The sequence below is a fragment of the Macrobrachium nipponense genome, chromosome 15 (genome assembly GCF_015104395.2).
Source record: "Macrobrachium nipponense isolate FS-2020 chromosome 15, ASM1510439v2, whole genome shotgun sequence".
Lineage (NCBI taxonomy): Eukaryota > Metazoa > Arthropoda > Malacostraca > Decapoda > Palaemonidae > Macrobrachium > Macrobrachium nipponense.
This window is the reverse complement of record NC_087208.1, coordinates 27,971,743-27,998,092: the sequence shown is the minus strand read 5'-3', so window position 1 is coordinate 27,998,092 and position 26,350 is coordinate 27,971,743. Positions and strand designations below refer to the sequence as shown.

At 36.0% G+C, this 26,350-nt stretch overlaps 1 protein-coding gene across 4 annotated transcripts in view; it reads left to right on the top strand.

Moving 5' to 3' along the window:
- Positions 1–25,196, top strand: part of LOC135227054 (C-type lectin domain family 2 member L-like) — a 308,754-nt gene extending 283,558 nt beyond the window's left edge. For 3 of the 4 annotated variants that reach the window (XM_064266863.1, XM_064266862.1, XM_064266864.1), the window contains exons 3-6: positions 4,509–4,661; positions 7,842–7,990; positions 12,643–12,864; positions 23,171–25,196. In XM_064266863.1, coding sequence (XP_064122933.1) covers positions 4,509–4,661; positions 7,842–7,990; positions 12,643–12,864; positions 23,171–23,473 — 827 coding nt within the window. In that variant the 3' untranslated portion in view covers positions 23,474–25,196. Of the gene's footprint in view, positions 1–4,508; positions 4,662–7,841; positions 7,991–12,642; positions 12,865–22,070 lie in introns of all 4 variants that reach the window. The other variant, XM_064266865.1, reaches the window with a different exon arrangement.
- The last annotated feature ends 1,154 nt before the right edge of the window (positions 25,197–26,350 follow it).

The window sequence follows — 26,350 nt, the reverse complement described above, 5'->3', positions numbered from 1 at the left end:
GGCCCCTAGCTGCAGCCACTTTCATTCCTTTTACGGTGCCTCCTTTCATATTTTCTTTCTTTCATCTTACCTTCCACCCTCTCTTAACAATTGGTTCATAGTGCAACTGCTTTGAGGTTTTCCTCCTGTTACACCTTTCAAACCTTCTATACTGTCAATATCCATTTCAGCGCTAAATGACCTCATGGGTCCCAGTGCTTAGGCTTTGGCCTAAATTTTATATTCAACTCAACTCAACAATCTCTCTCTCTCTCTCTCTCATACCTGCACACCCTATCCCCACCTGTGTGTGTGTGTGTGTGTGTGTGCGCTATACCGGATGAAAACATGTGTAGACAAATGGTCAGATAAATAGATGGAAGTCAATGATAAGAGAAAAATTGGCAAGGGAGGGCTGACATCACAGTAGTATTTAATAGTTATTTTTTTTATCTCATTTGAATGTCACTCTGTCAATTAAACGAAATCATGGCATGATGACGGTGATCACATTGTCCCTAGTCAGTTTTTAATGCTTTCAGAGTAAGTTAAGGGTCGTCCGACTTGCCTTCAGCGGCTATTAAATGGTAATTCTGTTTAGTATTAGGACAAAATATAATGAAATTTTAAATGTCAAGAAACAGCATATTCACGTCATATACGAGGTGTTTAAGGACTGCAGCTGATTGCCTTTCTATACATTCATCGTTTCTTTGTTGATGTTCTAGCATATAGTATTTGGATTCGCTGACTTAATCCTTCGACTGTGACGGCACAGAGGATCTTCACAAGCGAAGTGAAGGATGTGAAGTGATTATTTGTTGAGGAATACGGTGTAAATACGAGTACAAGCAATATCCTATCTATTAAGCACTAGGATGGCCAAGATATGGCAAACTATATTATTTACGTGTGTAAATAAAAACCTGAAAATATTATTTTGCCTCGCCCCCATACGCACGGCCTCCCCCCCCCTCCCCCCACATCATGAAATATAGGGTCACGAGAAGAGATTTCAGGCATCCAACACGCCTTGCCGCCCAAACGCTCCTGGCAGAGAATGGGGCGAGAAATGAGAGAATTAATGAAAGGAAGCGCTAATGGCGGATAAAGGAGGACCGAGGAGGATAGTTTCAAAGGGAAGCTCTCGAGTAAATAAAGGATCAGCTGATTATTCGAGGGGTAATGGAAAGGGAGCCGGAAAATCCGTCGGTTGATTAAAATCAAGATCGTTTTGGAATAAGTTAATGCAATCTACTCGACCGAATGAGTGGGAGCCATTTATTCGGGAAAATCATATGCAAATATGACCTCCGGTAATACGGAGAGAGAGAGAGAGAGAGAGAGAGAGAGAGATAAATGATGGGGGAGCGTGGATCATAATGATGATATTGGTCGCTCGCGCTCGATGTGTGTTTGCTCAGACATTCTGGGAGCTGCTTCCCTTCGTCTGTCATCTCTCGAATTTTGAGAGGATAACTTTATGAGGATTCCCTAACAACCTCCAATTCAGTACCTCTGAGAAAGTGTTATCTATTTATTCTGTATTCATTATTTTTTGAGGTAATCAGTCACTTCCATAGGAACTTGGGAGTTCATTTATGCTTTACTGAGAGATTACGTAAGTCTTTTGTTAACTTTGCCTCGAAATATATATCTATATATATATATATATATATATATATATATATATATATATTATATATATTGTATGTATATATATATATATATATATGTATGTATATATAAATGATATATATATATAATATATATATATGTATATATATATATATACATATATTAATATTATAAGTATAATTATATATAAATATATGTAATTTATCATATATATATATATAGGTGATATGTATGTCTATATATAATTATATATTATATATGTATTGATATGTATATCATAAATACTATAATATATATTAATCATAAGTATATATAGATATATTATATATATATTATATATATATCATACACATATATACATTTTCTTCAACCGTGTATTATGTATTTATGTACCTGCCTTTATTCGAGCAAACACGGTAAACTAAGCACTAAGCATTCCGCAATTTGAAAGAAAAAGGCAACGTAATTAGCCACATCTTGTGCGGCACAAGAAGCCCATTTGGGAGGGCCAGGTAAATTAGTCCTGCTTTTATTTTTATTTTCGTTGGATTAAAAGCGTTTGGTTTCTGTTGACTTTCTTAATGGGACCCTTTTTTTTTTTTACTTTTTCTCTCTCATTTAATATAGTTGCATTTAGGTTTTACTCATCGTTAATGTTTTCGAAGGCGATTCCTTCTCATTATTCCAAGATTTCTCCTTTGTACCTCAGCCTCTCAAATTATCTTGATCTTAGATTTGATTTTGTATTCAAGATTTTGTATCTACGTTCTGTGATTGCCCGAAAGACGTGTCATATTCATATGTAAATTTTCTGCTCGTTAATTTCTTAGAAGAAGAGAATTTCGATCAGTAAAACTGCTATTAAATTTAGTTGTTTCGAAAAACAGAACACTGTAAAATAACAAAAAGAAAAATCCGATGATGGATTGCCAATCATCGCAGAGATGGCCTCAACTATCCAGTATTAATTATATCTTAGTTTAACCAGGCCACTGAGCTGATTAACAGCTCTCCTAGGGCTGGCCCGAAGTATTGCATTTTTTTTCTTTTTTTTTTTTGCGTGGCTACGAACCAATTGGTTACTTAGCAACGGGACCTACAGCTCATTGTGAGATTCGAACCACATTATATCGAGAAATGAATTTCTAATCACCTGAAATAAATTCCGTTTGTTCCGCATTGGCAGCAGCGGCGAGCGAACACGGGCTACCAGATTGTTAGAAGGCATTATTGGTACAAGCAATACCTTTGTCGATGTACATCATACCAATATGATTTCGATGAGGGTAATATGCTAATCGTGTGAAGAGTCAGTGATACGTATTCAGTTTTGTAGGTGTATGTTTGTGTGAGTTTGATTTGAAATAAGAATGTTTTCGACTCCATAAATCATTCGCTTTTCAAGCTTTATTCTCGTAATATATTATTTGAAAGCATCAAATGAAATCTACGTTCTCTTATGCACGAAAAAAATGTACAGTTAAACGTCCGTCTCACTTGCTAAGGAAAAGGCATCTTTTGTATCCAAAGGCAATTATGTAATAAAGAAAACAGTGGCGTCTTCAGGCGAATTTAAAGGGATGAGAATGATGTGTGTATCTCTCTCTCTCTCTCTCTTCTCTCTCTCTCTCTCTCTCTTCTCTCTCTGTCGGGTCCTTGGATCACACGGCGCCCAAATTAGTTTGCTTTTCTGCGGTCGCTGTTTGATGAGTGAGCATTAGCGCAAATTATTCACTTATGCCTGAGAAAGAGAAAGGCGGAGAGACAGAGACAGAGGGCGGAGAGATTTTATCTAATTGAGACTCGGTGGATGAGAGCGTTCACATGAAACGAAGCTCTCGAGGTGTGGCTCATTTTAATAAGCATCTGAGAGAGAGAGAGAGAGAGAGAGAGAGAGAGAGAGAGAGAGAGAGAGAGAGGGTACAGACTGATAGAACGCGTTTGTATTTGCATATGAGAAAGGAATGTTGTGTAACTGCATCATTTGTCGGTTTAACTTTAGACTCTCGTTTGATAGAAGCGTGGATCTCTCCAGGCCTAACATTCATAACCACACTCAGATTTAAGTGGGTGTTAGTGTTTGCTAGAATTAAGAATATTGAAGGGCTTTGAGGTGTAGCAACGCCATCTCTAAAGAACTGTACATAAACGACAATGCTGTACCATTCTAGGACCATATCTCAAAAAAAAAGTATCAATTGGAAAAATATATTTACACGAAATACACTTCGATATACGTTTGTGGACTTATTTTTTCTTTGTGTTCATTGTATAATGCGTATACAGCATTATCTAAATGAGAAACCATACCCATTCATATTTTCATACCTGCAGTGCCAAAAATAACCTTCACGGTATCTTGGAAACTTCACGAGAATGTGCTCACTCCTCCAATATCACTAACAACCTCTCGGCAATTTCATGTCAAAGTGCCTACGCTTGCAGTAATTTTTTTTTTTTTTTTTTTTTGTGAGACTCCTACGTCAAAGCAACGTAATGACAACTTTTTTATGGAACATCTTTGACAAAGGGAATAGGCTTACAAATATTTTTAATAATCTTTGAGAATCTCACGCCAAAGCAACGACAATGACAACTTTTTTTGCAACCCCTTTGACAAGGGGAATAGTCTTTCAAAATTTTTAAATAATCTTGAAGAATTTCACGCCAGAGCAACGACAATAACATCTTTTTTGCAACCCCTTTGACAAGGCCAATAGGCTTTTAAATGTACAGCAACCTTGTGTGCACCTTTGAGGTTAAAATAATTACAAATGGAACATATTGTCCCTATCAATCCCGGTGTAAACTTCTGTTATTAACTGTAAAAGGGGAATCACAGTGACTTCTTCCATGACCATATCGACATTTTTTCTTCTGCCCGCCCTCAGGTCAGTGCCCCTTCGACTGGGTATCGGGAGCCGGGTCATGCTACTACTTCGCCCAACACAACGCCTCGTGGGAGAGCGGGAAGGAATACTGCGAGGACCAGGGAACCGACCTGCTGGACCTCCATTCGTCTCAAGAGGAGTCCTTCGTCGTGGGTGAGTCTCTCTCTCTCTCTCTCTCTCTCTCGTGCCCAATTCCCGAGTCGGATCTGGCATCATTGCTTTCACTGACCAGTGCGTGTAATGACCGGTTCCCCCAAAAGCTTAATTGTTGGAATCCTCGAAGGGAAGAGCCTCGATGAGGTCATTCTCTAAGCCTTAATAATTGCAATCTGCATCCGAGAGTTTTCGACGAAGTAATCCCCCCCGAACTCTAAGGGCTGGAGCTATTTTCGAGGTAACCTTTATATATATATAATATATATATATATATATATATATATATATATATATTTAATTATATATATATATATATATATATATATATATATATATATATGTAATATTACATTAACGTGATTCTTATACATACATCGAGCTACAAATGTCTAATATTTAATTCGCTCTACCTCGGAGCGAATTACATATTAAAGGACATTTGTAGTTCCGTGTATATATATATATATATATATATATATATATATATATATATATATATATATATATATGAATATGAATATATAAAAAGGGTCCAGGAATCCACCAAACATTGTGAAGAATATTTTATTAGGAACGTTTCATACTACTTCAGAGTACATCTTCAGCCTGTAATTATAAATTGTGACAATTTAATTAACAGTAACACATTAAGACTAAAACATCAAGATAATAAGTTAATTAAAAACCTTAGAGAACATTTAAAACAAGCAATAGACTAAAACTTTAAGAAATATGGTAATTAAAATTTATAGAAACATTTAAAACAAATAATGAGAGGACAAGTACCCTAAGCGAAAGTAGAGAAGGGAATGATTTGAAAACACAGTTCGGCCCAGATCTCAGTTATGCTAAATACAACGTGGCAGCAGCCACGTTTGCATTTAGAGAAGGAACCAGTCGTTTGATGTATAATGACTCAAGTGTCGTTAAGTAATTGTTGGGAGTGCTGTCAATGATTGAGAAATGTGTTTTATCAATATTAATTTTACATATTTTGGCGTGGTTACGGATATTGGATAATTCTGGATTTGTTATTCGTTGTCCTGTTCTGTAGCTAACACCTAAGTGACTAGAATATCTCACTTTTAGTAACCGTTTGGTCGATCCGACGTAAATACCAGGACAACCCGGACAATTAAATTTATAAATGACGTCGGATCTCATGAACGGTGGTAGTTTTTCTTTGTGTGTAAAAAATGTGCCAATTTTTAATGGGTTGACAGGAATCAAGTTTAATTTTAAACAACCTATTTCACTTTCAATGATTTTCCTTATTCGCTCGCCTAATTTGTTTTTATATGTAAAAGGAATGGTACAGTACATAACTAGCTTCTTAACATCATAGGAAGGAACTTGCTCAGAAAAATTATTATTTAAAATTCTATTTACTACATTATAAAAAACTCAAATTGTACTATGGAAACCGAGGATAATAACTGCTTGTCATTTTTAGATCTGAAGATTGTTAAGGAAAATGATAGACTCAGCACTACCATTTTTAGGAAACATACATTTTCGGGTTTGGGTAATAATTTTTATAGTTTTTGTTTTTTGAATTTTAAAATTAATGCCATCTCAACCCTGGTTTTTAGAGCTATGAAATATACCTCAAATTGGCATTTATTTCACGAAGAAATTGAATTTTTAAAGAGGTATTTTATTAACAATTCTTATCCAGTAAATGTTTTTTATAATGTAGTAAATAGAATACTTCTCATAACACATCTTTTAAACCTTAAAGGGGAATGACTAGACTTCTTCCTCTTTTAGCTGGTTTAATAAAGTAGCTGTTTAATTATTCATGAGGCAAAAATCTGTATCCACCAAGCCATGCAGTATCTTCTTCCGTAAACACGAAATAAGTCTGAAGATTTGAATGCAAATATACCCGTGTATCATCATATGTCTATTCATATCCGCCAAAACTGAACCATCTGAAGAGGGTCTCACAATGAATGTGTTCACGAAATTTGGTCAGTATCAGTTCATTGTTTCTAGAGATAACTTGCAATTTGATTTATTTATTTGTTAATTTGTTGGTTTATATGGTTTTTTTAATATCTGATCTCTTTCAGTATTTCTCATTACCTTCTGATTCTTTCAAATGAACACCATGGGCTTGTTCCTTATGAATGCGGTACATCCTCTGAATAATAATAATGATAATAATAATTGTACAACACAGACAGACACGCATAAATAGATACGGGTAAATACATGACCTCTTCAGCTTCAGTGACGGAGATAATAAGGGTAACTCGGGCATAAATACACGCGTTAAAAACATGAGGGAGTTATTCAAAAATAAGAGATGGAGATGAGCTTTCAAAAATTCATGTAAATTGGCTTCATGAATGTGTTTTGCAAGTTGATAAGGATGTTATAGTTGTAAGTTACAGCGATCCTTTGCCTTTTATATTTGTTGGGTTTTTGAGGTTGGTATTTCTGCTTGTGTATTCCGTTATAAGGATTTTAGTGTAGCGGTAGGTTTTATATATATATATATATATATATATATATATATATATATATATATATATATATATGGATAACTATACATAACGTAATATACATACACGCAAGTGTCAAGATGAACACAGTGATAGACTATATATATATATATATATATATATATATATATATATATATATATATACTATATATATGTATATATATATATCTATATATATATATATATATATATATATTATATATATCAATAGAAGGATCCACAGTAATATCCTTGTTTATGCAGATGAAATATATTTATGGAAATATTTCATCTGGATAAACAAGGATATTACTGTGGATCCTTCTATTGATTTCTTAGAAGCACGATACGGTATTTTTTTATTGCATATTATATATATATATATATATATATATATTATATATATATATATATTGTGTGACTGCGTCCATCTTGACGTGCGTGTATGTATGTCAAGTATGTACAGTTATGCATATTTGTATATTCCAATAGAAACCAAAGTCGTGAAAACTGTATTTATCAGATAAATCAGCGAAAGACGCTGAAATACGAACGAATGAAGAATGGACAATCGACACTCAATTCAGGCAGGGAAATGACTAGAATGACGCTGCCTATCAAATAATATCTGAAGCTTTGAGGAGGGCAGGGAAATGGTTGAGTTTGTCACGGCCACCTCATTTCAGGAAAGATGCAGGGCCGGAGCTGGTTGGGCCTCAACAGGAAGAAGGGCGAGGCCAGTTTCGTGTGGGTCAGCGGCTCCAAACTGAACTTCACCCAGGGCGAGATCTCCCTGGCCATGGACACCGTGGCGCTGACCAAGGAATGCGGAGTGGTGAGTTAAGGATTACACACTACTCTCTTCAATAATGATGATGATGGATAGAATAGTTTCTGATGGTTAAGGTAGTTGCAGTATTGGTGATGTTTGTTATGTGTGCATGATAAGTTGGCCACTTGTATTCAACCTGTTTGTGATGTGTGTGTGTGTGTGTGTAATAAGTTGGCCACTTGTATTCAACCTCTTTGTGATGTGTGTGATAAGTTGTCCACTTGTATTCAACTTGTTTGTGATGTGCTTGTGTATGTGATAAGTTGTCCACCTGTCTTCAACCTGTTTGTGATGTGTGAGTGATGAGTTGTCCATTTGTATTCAACTTGTTTGTGATGTGTGTGTGTGTGTGTATGTGATAAGTTGTCCACCTGTCTTCAACCTCTTTGTGAGGTGTGAGTGATAAGTTGTCCACTTGTATTCAATTTGTTTGTGATGTGTGTGTGTGTGTGTGTGTGTGTGTGTATGTGATAAGTTGTCCACCTGTCTTCAACCTGTTTGTAGTTTGTGAGTGATGAGATGTCCACTTGTATTCAACCTGTTTGTGATGTGTGCATGGTAAGTGCACACATTTTCTGCGTCAAGAAAACAGTAATTATTTTAGTGATCATGTTTAAATTAATATTATGAGAAATGTGTAACATTCTGAAAATTATGAACGATATTCAAATGAAAGTTTTGATAGTATACTAAATTTTAAGAATTCCAAATTTATGGGTTTTACTAATATATAAAATTCTGATTTTTTTTTCAGTTCAATTTTCAAAATACTTTGCTTCACAGTGTTATCACAGATGTATGTAGGTTGTATTTCTCACTTAGAAGTATCTATGAAGTATCTATGCAGGCAAGAATAGTATACTATGAAATGACAGTGAATTTTAAACGAAAGTGAAACAGTAGACGAATTTATCTCGCGTTCAACAAAAGAATACAAATTTTTATGCATATGAACGGGAACCTGTAGAAACTTCAGTCCAAGAGAAAGTTGCATTGAAAAACAATTATATCCATTTTTTGCCAATTCAGCCTTTTCTCAGCTCAGCGTTAATGGGACTTGAAGAAAAAAAAATCGACGCCCTGGTTTGGAAAAAAAAAAAAAAATAGAGGAAAGCTAAAAGTTGGTCGAAGTTGTTTTTATATCGAACTCGTAACAGAAATAATGACTGACTGCCCCTTCAGAGTAAAAAGAAAAAAAAGTAATGAATAAAATAACCGGAGGCGTTTTTCCGATTGAATTTGATAATTAATAAAAGGAAAAAAATGTTGTTTCACAAAAAAATGGGCATAATGAAATCTAAGATAAACTTTCGAACACTGGTTTCTGATATGTACGTTCACCTATATACAGTAGTTCGAACATTATAACATTATATTATATATATATATATATATATGTATATATATATATATATATATATATTATTTAAACGGTGCGAACATTTTCTGATGATGAGGTAATTTTGCGTGTTCTGTTTTGCTTCAAATTTTTTATCCTAATGGGAGAGTCTGACGTGATGCCATAGATTTAATTTTTCCTAATGTAATGCGTATTTCCCATTAAGTTTTTCATCTTTTTTTTTGTATTTTCGAATTACGTTTTAAGAGGTGCTTCGGAAATGGAACGTTCAGGCAGTTAATAGGATTTTTCTTTTTACTTCAAAGGTATTTGGGATCCACATTTTCAATCTGGTTTTCACACCTTTAAGCCAGAGGAAAAATGAAAGGGAAATAAAAAGTAGGAGAGAAAAAACACATTTCTTACTTTCGCAGCTGTTAACATCCATAAAAGCCTTTCCCCGCCCTTCCCTAACAAAAATACATTTGGCCAGTAGACCATTTTTTTTTCCATGAAAAAGCTAATAGCCCGGAAAAACTTTTTCCCACCTTTAATGACAACAGATGACGAGTATTTTTTTTTCTTTGTTTATTTTGCACCCTTGCAAAGAACAAGTATCTGATTCCGTGCCTGATTTTTGTTTTTCAGAAGGGACTGAAGGCTTCCCGCAAATTTCTGTCTTTCGGATGAAACAAAATAAAAAAGTAATAGGTTACTACTAACCTACATAGTTCAAGGCCTTTGTCTCACAACCCTTTCTTTCACCACCTTTAGTACACACCACATAATCAAGTAGTTATAATCCAATTTTAAAGACTTCCAGGGACTGGTAATACTCGGTACCATTTGCAATGGTAACAGGGAACTCTGCTCCTTATATTCTTTATTTTTTTCTTACCACGACCCTCATTCAGATGACCGTAGAGCCAGTGACTGTTGGCCTTCTTAAGGTGCGTTCATGCTACAATAAAACGTTTCATCAACAGATGTCGGCAACTTATCACACAAATTACAAAGAGGTTGAATAGAAGTGGAAAACTATGACACACACACATCACAAATAAGTTAAATACAAGTTAACGATTTACCATACACACATCACAGACAGGTTGAATACAAGTGGACAACTTATCATGCACACATCACAAACAGGTTGGATACACGTGGACAACTTATCACGCACACATCACAGACAGGTTAAATTCAAGTGGACAACTTATCACGCGCACAACAACAAAATTTTGAATACAAGTGGACTACTTATCACACACATCACAGACAGGTTGAATACAAGTTAACGACTTATTGGTAGTCCTAACCAATGTTTTGTATGATTATCAATCATTTGCCAAAGATATGTTCTCCACTTACGGTCATTGACTTGTTTTCAACATGTTTGTTATATAAACGCGATGAGGTGCCAATTTATGTTTATGACGTTTTTCTGTAATGTGGACGCACCCTTAGCTAACGACGAATCACTTCACTGGCTAATAAATTTCATTTCTCGTGGCTGACATTTTCCTTTGCTAATTTCTGAAAGTTTTCAATGGCCAATTATCGATAGCGCTCAGTGCCCATGAGCGACACCTTCCTCTGCCTGACTCATAGTTATCTGGAGCCAGTTATTGGGAATCTCCCCATTGCCGGGTTCTGAACGCACGCTCTCTCTCTCTCTCTCTCTCTCTCTCTTCTCTCTCTCTCTCTCTGCCAGTTATGAATGGCTTTCAGTAACCGACTCTCAATACCCTCCTGTACAGTGGACTAAGAGTTTTTATTGCCAATACCTGATAGTTTTCGAAAAGTGATAACCGATACTTTTCGCTGGTAATGACTGTTGATCTCTGAAGAGATACAGATTCCTTTTTATGACCAGTAAGCAGTATCCAATCTTTACCAATGTTTGATCTGTTCTTTGTCAGTGATTACTACTTTTCATTGACTGATAATTATTGTCCATTGTCATTGCCAGGGGACTGTTTTTCTTAGTGATGATGGCTTTTAGCTAAGTTATAAACAGATACATTAATTATTTGCAATTACTGGCTTTTTCTGCCGGTGATTGAGGTGGACTGTAGGCATTACTTAAGTTCCTTTGCAGCGTGCCTTCGGTCCCTAGCTGTAACCTCTTTCACTCCTTTTTTGCTGTACATCCTTTCATATTCTCTTTCTTCCGTCTTACTTTGCACCCTCTCCTAACACTTGATTCATAGTGCAACTGCTTTGACGTTTTCCTCCTGTTACACCTTTCAAAGCTTTTACTGTCAGTTTCCGTTTCAGCTCTGAATGACCTCATAAGTTCCATATTCGCTTCACGATAGCTAATCATAATTGATACACCATTCTGAGTGAAATACTGGCATCCGGAGTTGCTGATGACTTTCAGTAACCAAGAACTTTTACCTCCATTGCTATAGTAGATTCACATCAACCGGTGCATCTGATGTCTAGGCCAGTCCATTACGACGCTCCTGATTGGCTGTTGATAAACCAATCACAAGGCTGGAAACTCTCAGTCTGTCGAGAGAGTTCACATAAACAGAATGTATGTTCCACCTCTCTTGAGGGATACATTTGAAAGACGTATCCCTCAGGAGAGGTGGAACGTATATCCTGCCTATGTGAGCTGTCGAGAGAGACTGAGAGTTTCAAGCACTGTGATTGGCTTATCAACAGCCAATCAGGAGCGTCGTTAGGGATGGCCTATACATCAGATGCACGGTTGATGTGAATCTACTATAGTGACATTTCATGTTCAGTGCCAGGTTATTGATATTTTCTATAACAATGACTTGAAGTTTTGAGTTCTCAGTAGAGCTTATACATTCATGTGCCAGTGGAAGATAACTGCTAATGACTGATGATAGGTATGCTTTATTAATATTAACTGAGCAGAGTGATTGATGATCAAATGTTGCTAGGGAAACAATGGTTTTTCTATAATTAACTGATAATTGATAGTTTTCATTTCCAGGCCATGATATCTTGCATAAATTCAGTGAATGATATTTCCCATTTCCTAGTTTTCAATGTTATCTTTTGCTAGTTTTTTTTAAAGTTTCAATTGCCAGGTAAGCGATGTTCCCCCTTTCATTATAATGCCTGATAGCTTTCATTGCCAAGCACTTGATATCCTCCATTGCTAAGGACTGCTAGTATTTATTGCTTAGCGGCAGCCACTCTCCACTACCAGTGACTGTTGGCTTTTATTGCCTAGTAAACAATATTCTAAACAATATTCTCCATTGCTAATGACGCGATTTTCTTGGGAGTCATAATTGATATACTTCGCTTTGTAACACTGGACATATTGCAGATCGAGGAGTCGGCCGAGTGGATGGTGTCCCCGTGCGATGACAAAGGAATGGCCTTCGTCATCTGTGAGTATGTCCCGAACTACAACCCCTTCATGCTGGTGGGTCCCGTCGTCATCTTCTGCGGGGTGGTGCTTCTGCTGCTGAGTGTCGAGGTCTGCGTCAGGAGAAGGGAGTTCCTCGAGAACAACCCAGAGGTGCTCAACGATGACGACGATCGACAGGTCAGGAAGGAATGAGGGGGAGAGGGAAGTTTGGGGTCGGGGGCGGGTAGGGGGCAAGAGAGGCAGAGAAGGATGTGTTCTTTGTAGGAGTTTGATTACGAACTGTTCACGAATGAAGCGAGAGAGCAATTTTTGTACTGACGTAATTGAGATATAGATTTAGAGGGAAGAGAAGTTTTTTTTTTTTTAGATATTTTGGAGGTCAGCTTTGTGACGAGAGATATGTTCTAAGAGGTCCTCAATAATAGAAGATGTTGCGAGTTCGTGTATAATTTAAAAACCCTTTACAAAGCTTTCGAACCCTTCCCTGGGGAAGATGAACCCAGGGAAGGGTTCGAAAGCTTTGTGAAGGGTTTTTAAATTATAAACGAACCAACATTTTTTGTTATTTTGGACCTCTTAGAACATGGAAGACATTATTGTTGAGATTTTAATGAGCGCATGGTGAAGAATGGAAGGAGCCTATATACAGTGAGAGAGCTTGTTTAAAATGATCAGATATTTCCCAAAAGATGTTACATGTAATTCAAGTACATAGGTTGGACGTCTGTTTGAAATTGGTGCGAGAAAGGTTAGAGAATTACCAGTGAAAAACGGTTCACTTGTCATGGGGAGACGAGACGGAGCAAGTGCTTGTTTGCAAACATTTACCGAGGAAATATGTGCAAGAACGAAATGATAAAAGACGTGAGGGGGTGTTGTCGTCCATTAACGAGTAAATACATCAGCTTGGAGAGGGAGAGAGAGAGAGTCTTTGCCGTAGTGATTATGACAAGACCCGACAGGTAGGAAAAAGCGCTGAGTACAAGACAAAAGATCTGTCCAGAAAGCGACGTGACCCAGGAGAGTAGGTAGAAGAAAATTGCCTTATCAGGTTAGAGAGAGAGAGAGAGAGAGATTGGTGGACGTAAGTAGATATAAAAATAAGAGTAAAGTGAAGGTAAGGAAGGGAAAAAAGGAATAAGGAGAGAGAGTGAGAGGAGCTGGACAAAACATTGACTGGCCAGGACGAAGTGAGGCGAAATTAGGGAGGTCCGAGTGGAAGGAACCACTCATAATTATGCACCGGCGCAAAGTAAACAACAGTTAAAATGAATGAGACAGCGATGATGCAAAATGTACGAAGCAGAAGGGGAAAGGGTTAGCGAAAGTAATTAATTGAAAATGTCAGGGCGATAACAAATGCAAGGAGAGTGCGAGGGCTCTGAAGCTCATCGATTATATATTATTGGATATGTGAGATGATGGAACGGAGCAAAAAGGAGCAGCTATCCTTAATAATCATCATTGACAAAAAGGAGAGAGAGGGAAAGATGGCGAAGGAAATTTTGAAATGCAGAGATTTTACCGTTAAAACATTTAAGCATGGAAATATATAAGCGTCCATTTGATTTTGTTACAAAATATTTTGCATGGAAATATATTAGCGTACACTTAATTTTTGGCTGGAAGTAACGGGATTAACTTTTTAAATTTTATAATAACGGAAGGTTAGTAAAAATACGTAAGCACGAAAAATGTTTATTTAGCGGAAAGAGCACAGGAGGCGATGCTTTGTAAGCAAAGATTTGATCAAAATGAAGAAAACCCTATTTATCTCATGAGTGGATCACCTCCTTGCTCATTGCTCGTTTCATATCATCTGTTAGCAGATGATATGAAACGAGAGGAAAGAAAATTGCAGGAACAAGATGCACAGAAAATGTCAAGTCTCCGTTTGAGTCCCGAATCTGGAATTCACTGCCTTACTCTGTGTTCTTTTTAAACCGGTTTAAAATCACCCGTTTCACAGCTTGATTTTCCCATTCAAGTATGTCCTGCTTTCGACTCCTTTAAAGAATCAAACAAATGTTGATCATTTCCGTCACTTCAATGTTTAAATTCATTTTTTTCAACGTTGCATTTTGTTTACCTAGTCTGGTTTTTTGAAAACTTTCTCTAAACTCGATTAGAAGATGGTTGGATACTTATATCTATAATTTGATTTGGTCAACCAGGCGAGAATGAATGGTAAATGTAAAACGAAAAATTTCCCTATTTGTGCTGGAAAAATTAAAAATTATATCAGGTTACCGTCAAGATTTGCGTCTCTCAAAATGAATTGGGGGTTTTTAGTAACAAAAAAGAAACTTCTAAGATCCTGCTAAGAATGAAGTGAGTAGAATTCAGTGTGCTTAACTGATTGATCACAGACAGGCATATCCTGAATTAGAATTATGAAACTAATACAGCATACGCTTAATTAGGGTAAAGGGAACTCATTAGCTGAAGTAGCCATGAGCAGAATACAAGGGAAGTTGGTTTTGGCTGTATAGACCAAAACTGAAAGATCCATCAGATTAGTGAGAATGAGGCTGAAAGACTTTGGCTGCGGATGGAATGAGAAACTAAAAATCCCTTATTTTGCGTAAGAAAAATATAGACAAATCAGAGACTAGTATAGAAGTTACGCTGGAAACTGGAATCCGTTCATATGAAATGACAGAAAACGGGAAGCTGTTTCTTAGAAGGAAAATGGAGATAGGAATCCAATTAGGTGGAATGAAAAGGAAAGAAGGATTCCAGTTATTTAGAATCACAGAGAGCCGGAATACGGAGTTTATTTTCCTTGTAAGTGGAATGCAAGTGGGAGCCTTTACAGAGAATGATAAAAACGGGAATATGAACCTAGAAAGAGCAACGATAAGCAGAGCGAAATGAATCAAAAGTTAAAGATTCTCGAAGACAAACAAAATTGCGCGTGTTTGTCCTCGTGAAATCCACCCTCCACCTCTCTCTCTCTCTCTCTCCTCTCTCTCTCTCTCTCTCTCTCTCTCTCTCATACACACACACACCAATCCACTCGGTAATGTCGCGTTTTTCCAAGACAACAGAAAAAAGGATGCTGGAAAGTTGCCCGAGTATTTTTCTTTTTGTGTGTGTATTTTTTTTCTCTTTCTTTCTTTTTTAGAAAAAACTCAGAATCGGAAGTTTTCGATGACAGCCCAGACGTTTTTAGCGGAGAGTGAGTTAAGTAATGAAGAATGTTTGGGACTGAGCACACACGCACACAGATGATGTGAAGTTGGAAGTCGATGAGTAAAAAATGAACGCAAAAAAAATAACAAAAAAAGTTGAAACAGTCCTTTGATCATGTTAAGGGCCGAGGAACATTTCGTCTGAAAAGTAGTAGGTACGAAACTAGAGAGACGAAGAGCAGTAGGAAGGACATAGAAGTCTGAGTTCTGGTTTAGATAAAGGCCTAGACCAGTAGATATGTTGAGTGTATGTTGGAATGATCCATTAAATCATGTTGAATGTTTGTTGGATTGAGCCATTAAATCATGTTGAGTGTTTGTTGGAATGATCCATTAAATCATGTTGAATGTTTGTTGGATTGAGCCATTAAATCATGTTGAGCTTTTGTTGGAATAATCCATTAAATCATGTTGAATGTTTGTTGGAATTATCTATTAAATCATGTTGAATGTTTGTTGGAATAATCCATTAAATCATGTTGAATGTTTGTTGGAATGAGCCATTAAATCATGTTGAGTGTTTGTTGGAATAATCCATTAAATCATGTTGAATGGTTGTTGGAATGATCCATTAAATCATGTTGAGTGTTTGTTGGAATAATCCATTAAATCATATTGAATGTTTGTTGGAACGAGCCATTAAATCATGTTGAATGGTTTTTGGAATGAGCATTAAATTCGTTGAGGTGTTTGGTTGGAATTGAGTCCATTAAATCATGTTGAATGTTTGTTGGATTGAGCCATTAAATCATGTTGAGTGTTTGTTGGATTGAGCCATTAAATCATGTTGAGTGTTTGTTGGAATGATCCATTAAATCATGTTGAGCATTTGTTGGAATGATCCATTAAATCATGTTGAATGTTTGTTGGAACGAGCCATTAAATCATGTTGAATGGTTTTTGGAATGAGCCATTAAATCGTGTTGAGTGTTTGTTGGATTGAGTCATTAAATCATGTTGAGTGTTTGTTGGAATGAGCCATTAAATCATGTTGAATGTTTGTTGGATTGAGCCATTAAATCATGTTGAGTGTTTGTTGGATTGAGCCATTAAATCATGTTGAGTGTTTGTTGGAATGATCCATTAAATCATGTTGAGCATTTGTTGGAATGATCCATTAAATCAAGTTGAATGTTTGTTGGATTGAGCCAATAAATCATATTGAGTGTTTGTTGGAAAGGGCCATTAAATCATGTTGAGTGTTTGTTGGAATGATCCATTAAATCATGTTGAGTGTTTCTTGGAATGACCAATTAAATCACGTTGAGCGTTTGTTGGAATGATCCATTAAATCATGTTGAGCGTTTGTTGGAGTGAGCCATTAAATCATGTTGAGTGTTTGTTGGAATGAGCCATTAAATCATGTTGAATGTTTGTTGGATTGAGTCATTAAATCATGTTGAGTGTTTGTTGGAATGGTCCATTAAACCACGTTGAGTGTTTGTTAGAAAAAGTCATTAAATCATGATACGTGTTCGCTGGAATAAGCTATTAAACCCTGTCGAGTCTACAAATCTATTAAATCATGCTGAGTGTTTGTTGGAATGACTCACTTTAATTAATACAAGTTGAGTCTTCATTGAAGTGACGTAGAGTGAGAGACTCCAGTTTTGAATGTTGTTGTGATAATTCATTTTCTTATGAAACAGTAAGGCAAATACGGATATTGCTTTTGGGAGAGACAGGTTTCCTTGACGCGTTAACAAAGGAAATTCAGGTGAAAGGAGTTTCATCACGTCATGCGTCTTTAAAGGAAGGGATGGGAGAATTAAGGGATTAAAGATAATGGTAATAACAATAATAATTACGATGATACAATAGAATGAAAATTAATACAGTGAAGTAGGGGTTACCTTTTGATCAAGCAAGGAAATTAAATTATATTTAGGAATGCTTTGCTCTTGAGAATAAGCATTACGACAAAGTCAAGTATATCTCAGTTGAACCAGACTACTGAGCTGATTAACAGTTCTCCTAGGGCAGTTACGGGCTGCTGTATGAGCAAGAGCCTGTGCTAGCTTAAGAGCAGCTGAATCTAAAACAACAATCCTAGGGCTGGCTCGAAGGATTAGATATTTTAACCTAGCAATGGGACCTACAGCTTATTGTGGGATACGAACCACATTATATCGAGAAATTAATTTCTAATCACCAGAAACAAAGGCCTCTGATTCCACGTTGGCAGAGCTGGGAATCGAACTCGGGACTACCGAATCGGTAGGCGAGGACGCAAACAACTCGTCTTCTTCTTCTTCTTCTTCTTCTTCCCAGCTTTATCCCTATTCGGGGTCGCCGTTTTTAATGAGTCTCTTCCATCTACCACTCGTCTAACGAGAAACTATTACAACAAAGACAAAGCAAATGTGCTTGTTTATGAAAATAAGACTATTACTATCAAAACAGTTTTGTAAGATATTCAAAGAAAAAAAAAAGTACATAAATATCAAATGAAAATAATAGAAATAACCGCCTATAGGTATTTAAGAGAAAGATTGAGGTCGGGTTAATAGAAAGAAAACACGAAAGTTGTAGATGCACTTCAGGTAAAAGGAAAAGAAACTTTATCTACAGAAAACAGTTACTGAGGATAAACCAGTGCTTTCCATCCCTTGCCTTGAAAGATGGGATAATGAGCTTCATTTCCTCCCATTTTCTGGAGAGAAAGAAGTAAGAATACAGAGCGTCCTTGACTTACGGCGGGGCATCCGTTTCAGCGCTCCACCGTAAGTCGGTTTTTCGTTGTTATCGGTGCCATAACTTGAGTTTCGGCGCTGTAACTTGATCTTACTGTATTCTTATCATTAGTGCTGCAACTTGATGTTGCTGTATTCTTGTCTATAGCGCTGTAACTTGATGTTGCTGTATTCGTGTCATTAGCGCTGTAACTTGATGCGGCATCAAGTTACAGGGCTGTAAAACGCCCCTAACGGCGCTGAAAAAGCGCCATAAGATCAGATCGCCGTAAGACGGTGTTGCCGTAGTCGAGGACTCTCATGACATCTATTGGACAAACTGTTCGTAAAATTTATGGAAAATGTGGCTTCTGGCCTTGTTTCTGTTAGACACTTGAAATAAAAAACATGATTTTTTCTTTCTTAACCCATATTGAGAGTAAACCAGATAAAATCCTGTTCTTCACTGAAGTTTTATAGCCACTTTCTTGATATTGCAACAATTTTAGATTAGTAATAGAATTTCACCCAACAACATTTTATTGCTGCACTTTCGTGGGAAGGCTTTATGGAAAAAATTTTGAATTAACATAGCTGTCTCAACACTGCGTGACGCAAAGGGCCTACGTGAAATTCCGTTGCTCATGTCTTTCCTGTGCTTTATCTCCCATGAATCTCCACTCATCTCCACCTCCTTTGTAAACGCTCTCATACAAGTATGTCTGGTCATTCCAGCTCTTCTCTTGCTCAGAGGAGTCCACCTGATACCACCGCGTGCCATTTTCTCTGGGGTTTTGGGAAAGCCATGTCCAACTCCTTTCCATCATTATCTCATCTGCCTATAGAACTTCTGTAATCCCTATACGATATCATTTTGTACTTCATCCTGATATTCTCCTGAAAGCCTCATTCTCAGCAAACAAAATGTTGAAGTAGTTCGGCACTTGCATTTTTTGTGAAAATTGTTATTAGTGATATTGTCTTACATAATCATGGGTCGGAATCCATAGAGAGTTGAGTTAGAAGTTTTAATTGAATGTCGATCTCATTGCACTAGAAATAGAATTTATCTGACAAATGGTCTCAAGTTCAAGAAGAATCCTGGTTAACCTTCCTTATCGATATTAAATTGGTTTTATTGTAAATACATTCGTTACATCTGATCATTAGAAAAGGTGAGATGACTTATTAGTAGTAACGTGCAGTAAATTATATTTATGACTTTATAAGGGAAGACACATTCTCTCTGTCTCTCTCTCTCTCTGTCTCTCTCTCTACACACACACACTAATATATCACATATATATATATATATATATATATATATATATATAGATATATATATATATATACAGTATATATATGCACAGCAGGTATTGTATTAAAAGTAATAATATGCTCATACAGTAATAGCAATAGCTGCAGATGAAGCTACCGTTACAAGGGAGATGCGATTTGATATAGCAAAACAAGAGCATGATAACGGCAAGATCACTGAAGAGTATCAGGATAATTATTCACGTAAAATAACAGAAATTGGTTAGCAGTGCATTTATTACTTCTCATGACAGCGAATGTTGTGTAAAAACAGAGCGGTAGGATTTACGTTAATCAAGTCTTCCCCCTTCTCCGATATCCCAAGGCGAGCAAAATGGCTTCGTGAGGCTCATTTTTATTTCAAAAAAAAAAAAAAAAAAACAAATAGACAAATTGCTCATCACTACACGTTATGATTCGGATTTAATGCATAAAAATTGCCGGTCCAGTTTATTGCTCGTGAAGATATAAACTAATTTGTGAGAGTACGAATTCTTTTTTTTAATTAATTACAGAGAAATTAATTACCGAGAAATCATTCATGAGAAAGAAAATATGTGTGTTTGTGTGGGTGTGTATGTGCTTTTTGCGTTCGTCGAAGTTTATGATGGAAAGTATAATTATTATTATGTTTAGGGGATTTTTAGTTACCTAATGGATATGAGATGAGGAGTTAGAGAAATTATACTAGAATTAATATGTATTGGTTTGTATGTATACTATATATATATATATATATATATTTATATATATATAATATATATATATATATATATATATATATTTATATATTTATATTTTATATATATATATTTATTTATTTATATATATATATATATATATATATATATATATATATATACTATATATATATATATATATATATCATTAAACTACATTTGTAGCTTAATGGTTATATGTAAATCACGGTGATGTGATGAAAGAAATTCATATATACGTATATATATATATATATATATATATATATATATATATATATATATATATATATATATATTATTTCCGCATAATGGATTGTTAAATTACATGCTTGATTCTTGCATTTGCATGACTAATTATTATTGCCTTGTATATTGTCGATAAACCACTGCTGCATGACCACTTTTTTTATATAGTAGATTACCTTTCTAATAAAAAAATGTATTAGACATGCGATGTATCGGCCATTGGTATTGATGAAAACTCCTGCACTGCTTTGTAGGAAATGAACTGATGATATTCTAAACTCGTCATTCTTTTGGCATCGATGAATTATTTGACTACAGATGCAGACAGTCAAATTTTCCACATAAAGGCAGATTTTTATGAACCTGAGCATAATTACAGGTGCTTGCAGCGTCATTTCGACTCCTAGCTGCTTTCACTTTTCAACACTACTCTACCTCTGTTCCCGCTTCCTTCCTTCAATTTTCTTGTCCAACCACTCCTACTCCCTCTCCTCCCTCTCCTCCCTCTCCTCCCTGTCAGAAGCACAGATTGGGTGAAAGCGCCCCAGTGCTTGGCTTGACAGATTAAATTTCATTTGATCATAATAGTAAGCAAATAGGAAGTAAATAGCAAGTATTCAATCAAATAGGCAAACCAATGTAATGTCAGTCTTATGGTGATTAGTGCGAACTGTAGCTTTGAAAACCTAGATCATTGTATTTTCCTATATTGTTAAAAGCTGATAGTGTGGTAGACATTTCAGCTTGAAGATGGTAATCGAACGTAGCTTAAACTACCTAGCATGCTGTATAAATGAACTTTAGGATTCCAGCCATTAAAATACATAGAAAGTAATACGACCGGTTCTCATGTTCTTCATGAACGTTGTATTATGGTTTTATGGCTGCACGTTTTATTTATGCTTTCTGGCTGTTTTCTTATATAAATGTAAGGTTATTCTCATTTGAGAATATTAGGATTAATTTGGGTTCAGCCATGCCAGATTCTGTGAAGAACATGAGTACTGTGTTTGACAAAGGAAATATAGTAGTGATGAATAGAAAGCAGCTTATAACCAGGCATGTGGCAATGCGAACAAGATGAGCCTAACAATCTGTGTAATTAGTGAATCAGTCATTAATGAGGATGTGATGGAATGGGCAATAGTAACAGTAGTAGTTGTACTATTAGTAGTAGTAGTGGCAGTAGAAAGCATGCTCCTTCATTACCACCTCCCTTCTTCCCTCCACAGGATGCGGGTTCGGACAACCCCGGGTTCTCTGGGTCTCCTGGAGGATCTAGGGTCAGCCCGGCTGACTAAAGCCCCCCAAAATCACCACCACTCTCGACACCAATCACCTACAATCACCATCATCACAAAATTAAAAATAGCAATGACGACCAAATGAACGTCACCTTTTAACCGATCGACTGAGCTGACCTTTTTTGTTCGACATCGGGCGCCTCGCATCCCAGCTAGACCATTCAAATGCTACTTTCATTTCTTGCATTGCCATACAGTACTCGTGCACGATTGCCCTTTTCTTTTCTTCTTAAATTTGTATATGGATTGGAGCTCTTCTTGGCAAAGATCATAAGGAATTCTTTCTCGGCATTCGTTGCTGAAATAACATACGTCCGGTTCTGATTTAGTTTCGGCAACACTATCTTATTTGAAACCTCTTTAGACCATTTGGGTTGAGAGTTCCTGAACTTAGCTCGTTCGTTTTATGACACATCCAGCCAAACGTTTCCAACGGCTAGTCGTCCCCACTCGCAAATGATCTGTTGTTGGGGTCAAATGCATTCCCCCTTTTTTTTTAGTTATTTCGGAAATCGAATATGTCCTCCCTAAAACCTGTAGTATGTAGTTTGCCACAAGAATGTCATAAACATTCAAACGGCATGACCTGGCTAAATGTTTAATTAAGTGTTGTTTCGTGGTAGTTTAAGAGTACTTGTGTAAAAAGATACTCTTGAATCACTTTGAATGGTCTAGTACCCATAACTAATCCATCCTTTAATGTGCCTTACTAAATTATAAAGTACCCGTAGTTCTAATAAACTTGAATTGAAATCATTTGATGAGAAGCAATTGCGCCATTAGACACGTGCAAACTCCCTTGATTACCAGCAAAAGTTTATTACATCAGTAGTGAGTAGTGCACATGTTCAAGTGTCCGCCCTTATTCCTTGTTCCAAATGACCTTTTTATTTTGTTTTTTATGACGTCCTCTGCAGAGGTTGTCAGTATGATTGACGACACTTGAACGGAATCAGTAGAGAGAGACTGCCATAGCTGTAGTGGTGGTGTTTAGTTTTGGGTGACTGTGGTCCTCCATCTCACTGCAGGTGGACGAGGGGCTCGTCAACTACGGCTACGGACACTTCGAGAGCGACGAGGATGTCTCCGATGCCTCTGCCATGCCGCCGAAGGTGTCTTGGCCCGTCGTGGGAGACGCCACTCCCACGAAGACCCCGAGGCGAGACGCCCCCGGCATGAGCCCCGTCGAAGACTCGGGCAGCGGTCCCGTAGTCCACGTGGTCCCGGCGTCCCTGCCCACGTCTCCATCCTTAGCGACGATCCCTCAAGAAGACCACACGCAGTCTCAGGAGCACCTGGAACTACTTCTGTCGCCCAAGACTCTCGAGTGACGGTGTGACGTAGACATTTTGTAGTTCTGAGATCAGTCATTCGTAGCTGTAGAGGACGATTCGTGAGGCGTGAGGCGACAGAAGTGCAATCAGGACCGCCTACTACAGGATGCGGTTGGTTATGTAATGATCGTTCAAAGGAGTATTGTACTTTTAAGTGACTGAGTTATGGAATTAAGAATATAGAACACAGATCGTTAGTAGTCTTAAGTCATTTTTTAAGAGTCTTTACACTTAATACTATTATAGATAGAAAACAAAATGCTAGCGGGTGTCAGACTGCTTGTTCTTGGAGTAGATATCAAGAAGTTTGCTGACTGGGTAGGGCAAGTCAGCCGTATAAGATATTGTTGCAGAAAACACCAGACTTGTTATCGAGTTAAATTAAGGATGACCCTTTGCTAAATCTTACAGTTATGTTGCAGAGAAGATCAAATCAAACATAAGAACAAAATCTTAAAGATATATTCTTGAATGCAATTGAACTGTGATACAAAAATTTTATGAAAGTCAAAATGATAAGATATCAATTGTAATTGGTAGTTTAAAAGAATGTGATAATTTTGCCTGATTAAAAAAAAAATAAAGAAAACAAACTTATGGTGGAAACTCCCACAGCTTGAAATATGAATGCCGACTCTACGTGCCTTGAATTCCCCCAATTCACAAAGTGACGCCATATCATTATAATTATCATCACTATGATCGCTGTTTTTGAATGGTTGTTTACTGTTGTTCCCTGAAGATTACGTTTGAAGTCAACATTTAAAAGGGGAAATGTTTGTTTTTTTTATTTGTGTTTGAGGATTTATAATAAAAGCTCAACAAGTCTTTAAAAACTGACGAATATTTATGATGGAATTTTCATTATAGAACTGAAAGGATATTGTTAGATGTTGTTCACATTTTTATAGTTACGAAACTACGAAACTACATACGATTGACCACGCAAATACAATCAACTATATTTTGAATGGGTTGCGAGATTTTTTTATGATAAAGTTGATCATGAGTAGCATTGAACCTTGTCATTTGGTGTGAAAAACGATGCAAAAAAATAAGTAAATGATTAAACGGAATGAAAAACACTGTATCTGTGATATGTACGCACATGACTCTCAGCGTCATCAAATGTCATTTCTGTGTGTGTTGCATTTTTTTTTTCCTTTTTTTATCTTGCTCTCTTAATCAGACCTTTCTCTCGGAGTGCTTTCAAGTCAGCCAAAATCGAGTAAAAATAAATCAAACAGTTTTTTTTTTAAAAGATACTATTTCTTTCTGACACTCGCCGAAATGGAGACTGGAGTTTTAACTCTCTCTTTTTTTCAGATTGATCCTTATATGTACGCCACTTTAGTTCACTTTTATACCTGATTTATTTTTATTTTAGAAACAGTTCTCACCCAATAAAGGAAAATGTCCCCACCGTTCGCTCTCTCTCATAAGAATGTGAGAAATGGAAATTTTTCTACAGATTTTTATTGAGGTCGTAGGTCCTGTTATCCAGATTTTTTTTTTTTTTTTTTCATTTTTTGCGGGATTTCTCTGCCAGTTCATCCTACTACATAAAATTAAAACAGGAACTATCTTCGAAAAAAAGAAATGGCTTTATTCCATATTGCGTATCTTTCCTATGTGAAAATGTAGGTGTGTGTATATATGGCTTTGACACGCGTATACTGATATGCTGTATAAATTTATATAATGTAATATATAGTATATATATACATATATATATATATATATATATATATATATATATATATATATATATATATAGATATATAATATATATATCATATATTTAAATTCACTAGTAATATTTTCGCACACTGTCTCGTGTGTAAATGTGATCAGTGAATATGAGAGTTAGTACACTGCACAGCAATAAACTTTTTATAAGATAAGGACCTTGATATGAGAAATCGTTGTCAAATTGTCCACCACATACTGTGTGACAAAATAAAATGAAAGTGTTGTTCTGAACCTTACGTCTTGAATGACAAAGAATCCTTCTTGCTTTCATGTTGATTTACGAGTGTACTTTGTAATAAGCTGGTTCACTTTTGAATCGCGTTATTTTGAGATCGTGTTTTCACTACATGTCCATCTGTATACTGATTTTCTTTGAACTTATTTCTTCAACGTATTTAGTGTCATGATAATCTTTGGATTATTATTTCATCTGGACTGTTTCTTTTATCACTGTCGTTCATTAATTTCTTGAATATATTTCTTTGTTGATTTTATGTCATTATGAATGGTTTTTTAGTCATTTTTCTCGTGAAGAAGTGAGCTACCCACGAAGGGTGGTAATTGTAATTATTTAAGTTTTTATTGATTATTCTCTGTTTGTATGGTGAAGTGAAATTAAAAAGATTTTATATAAAAAGCAAAGGTGTACAGTATATTGATTTTTCTAAGGCCTCGGGCAAAATTTTAATAGTCTTTGAAGACTACGAATATGTTGGAATTCCTTTGTGGAACTTGATTGTTATGTATATTGTAGTATTTGATAAATAGCATTTATTATTATTATTATTATTATTATTATTATTATTATTATTATTATTATTATTATTATTATTATTATTATTATTATTATTATTATTATTAAGTCATATTTAATATTGTGCAAAGTAAGAGTACCTCTGAAAAGTAGAATATTGGAGCTGTATTGAAAAAATGATTACGATAATATTATGAGTTTGCAAAAAAGTTTGTCAATCCATACTAAATACTCTACTTTTTAGGGTTGATCTTCTCCATTATTGTCTCTCTATGTCATTTAAAGGCAGATAACGCAAAGCTAAACACTAATAGCAAATATATTAAGTAATGGAAACTATAACTGATACCAGGCTTCAGTAAAGAACA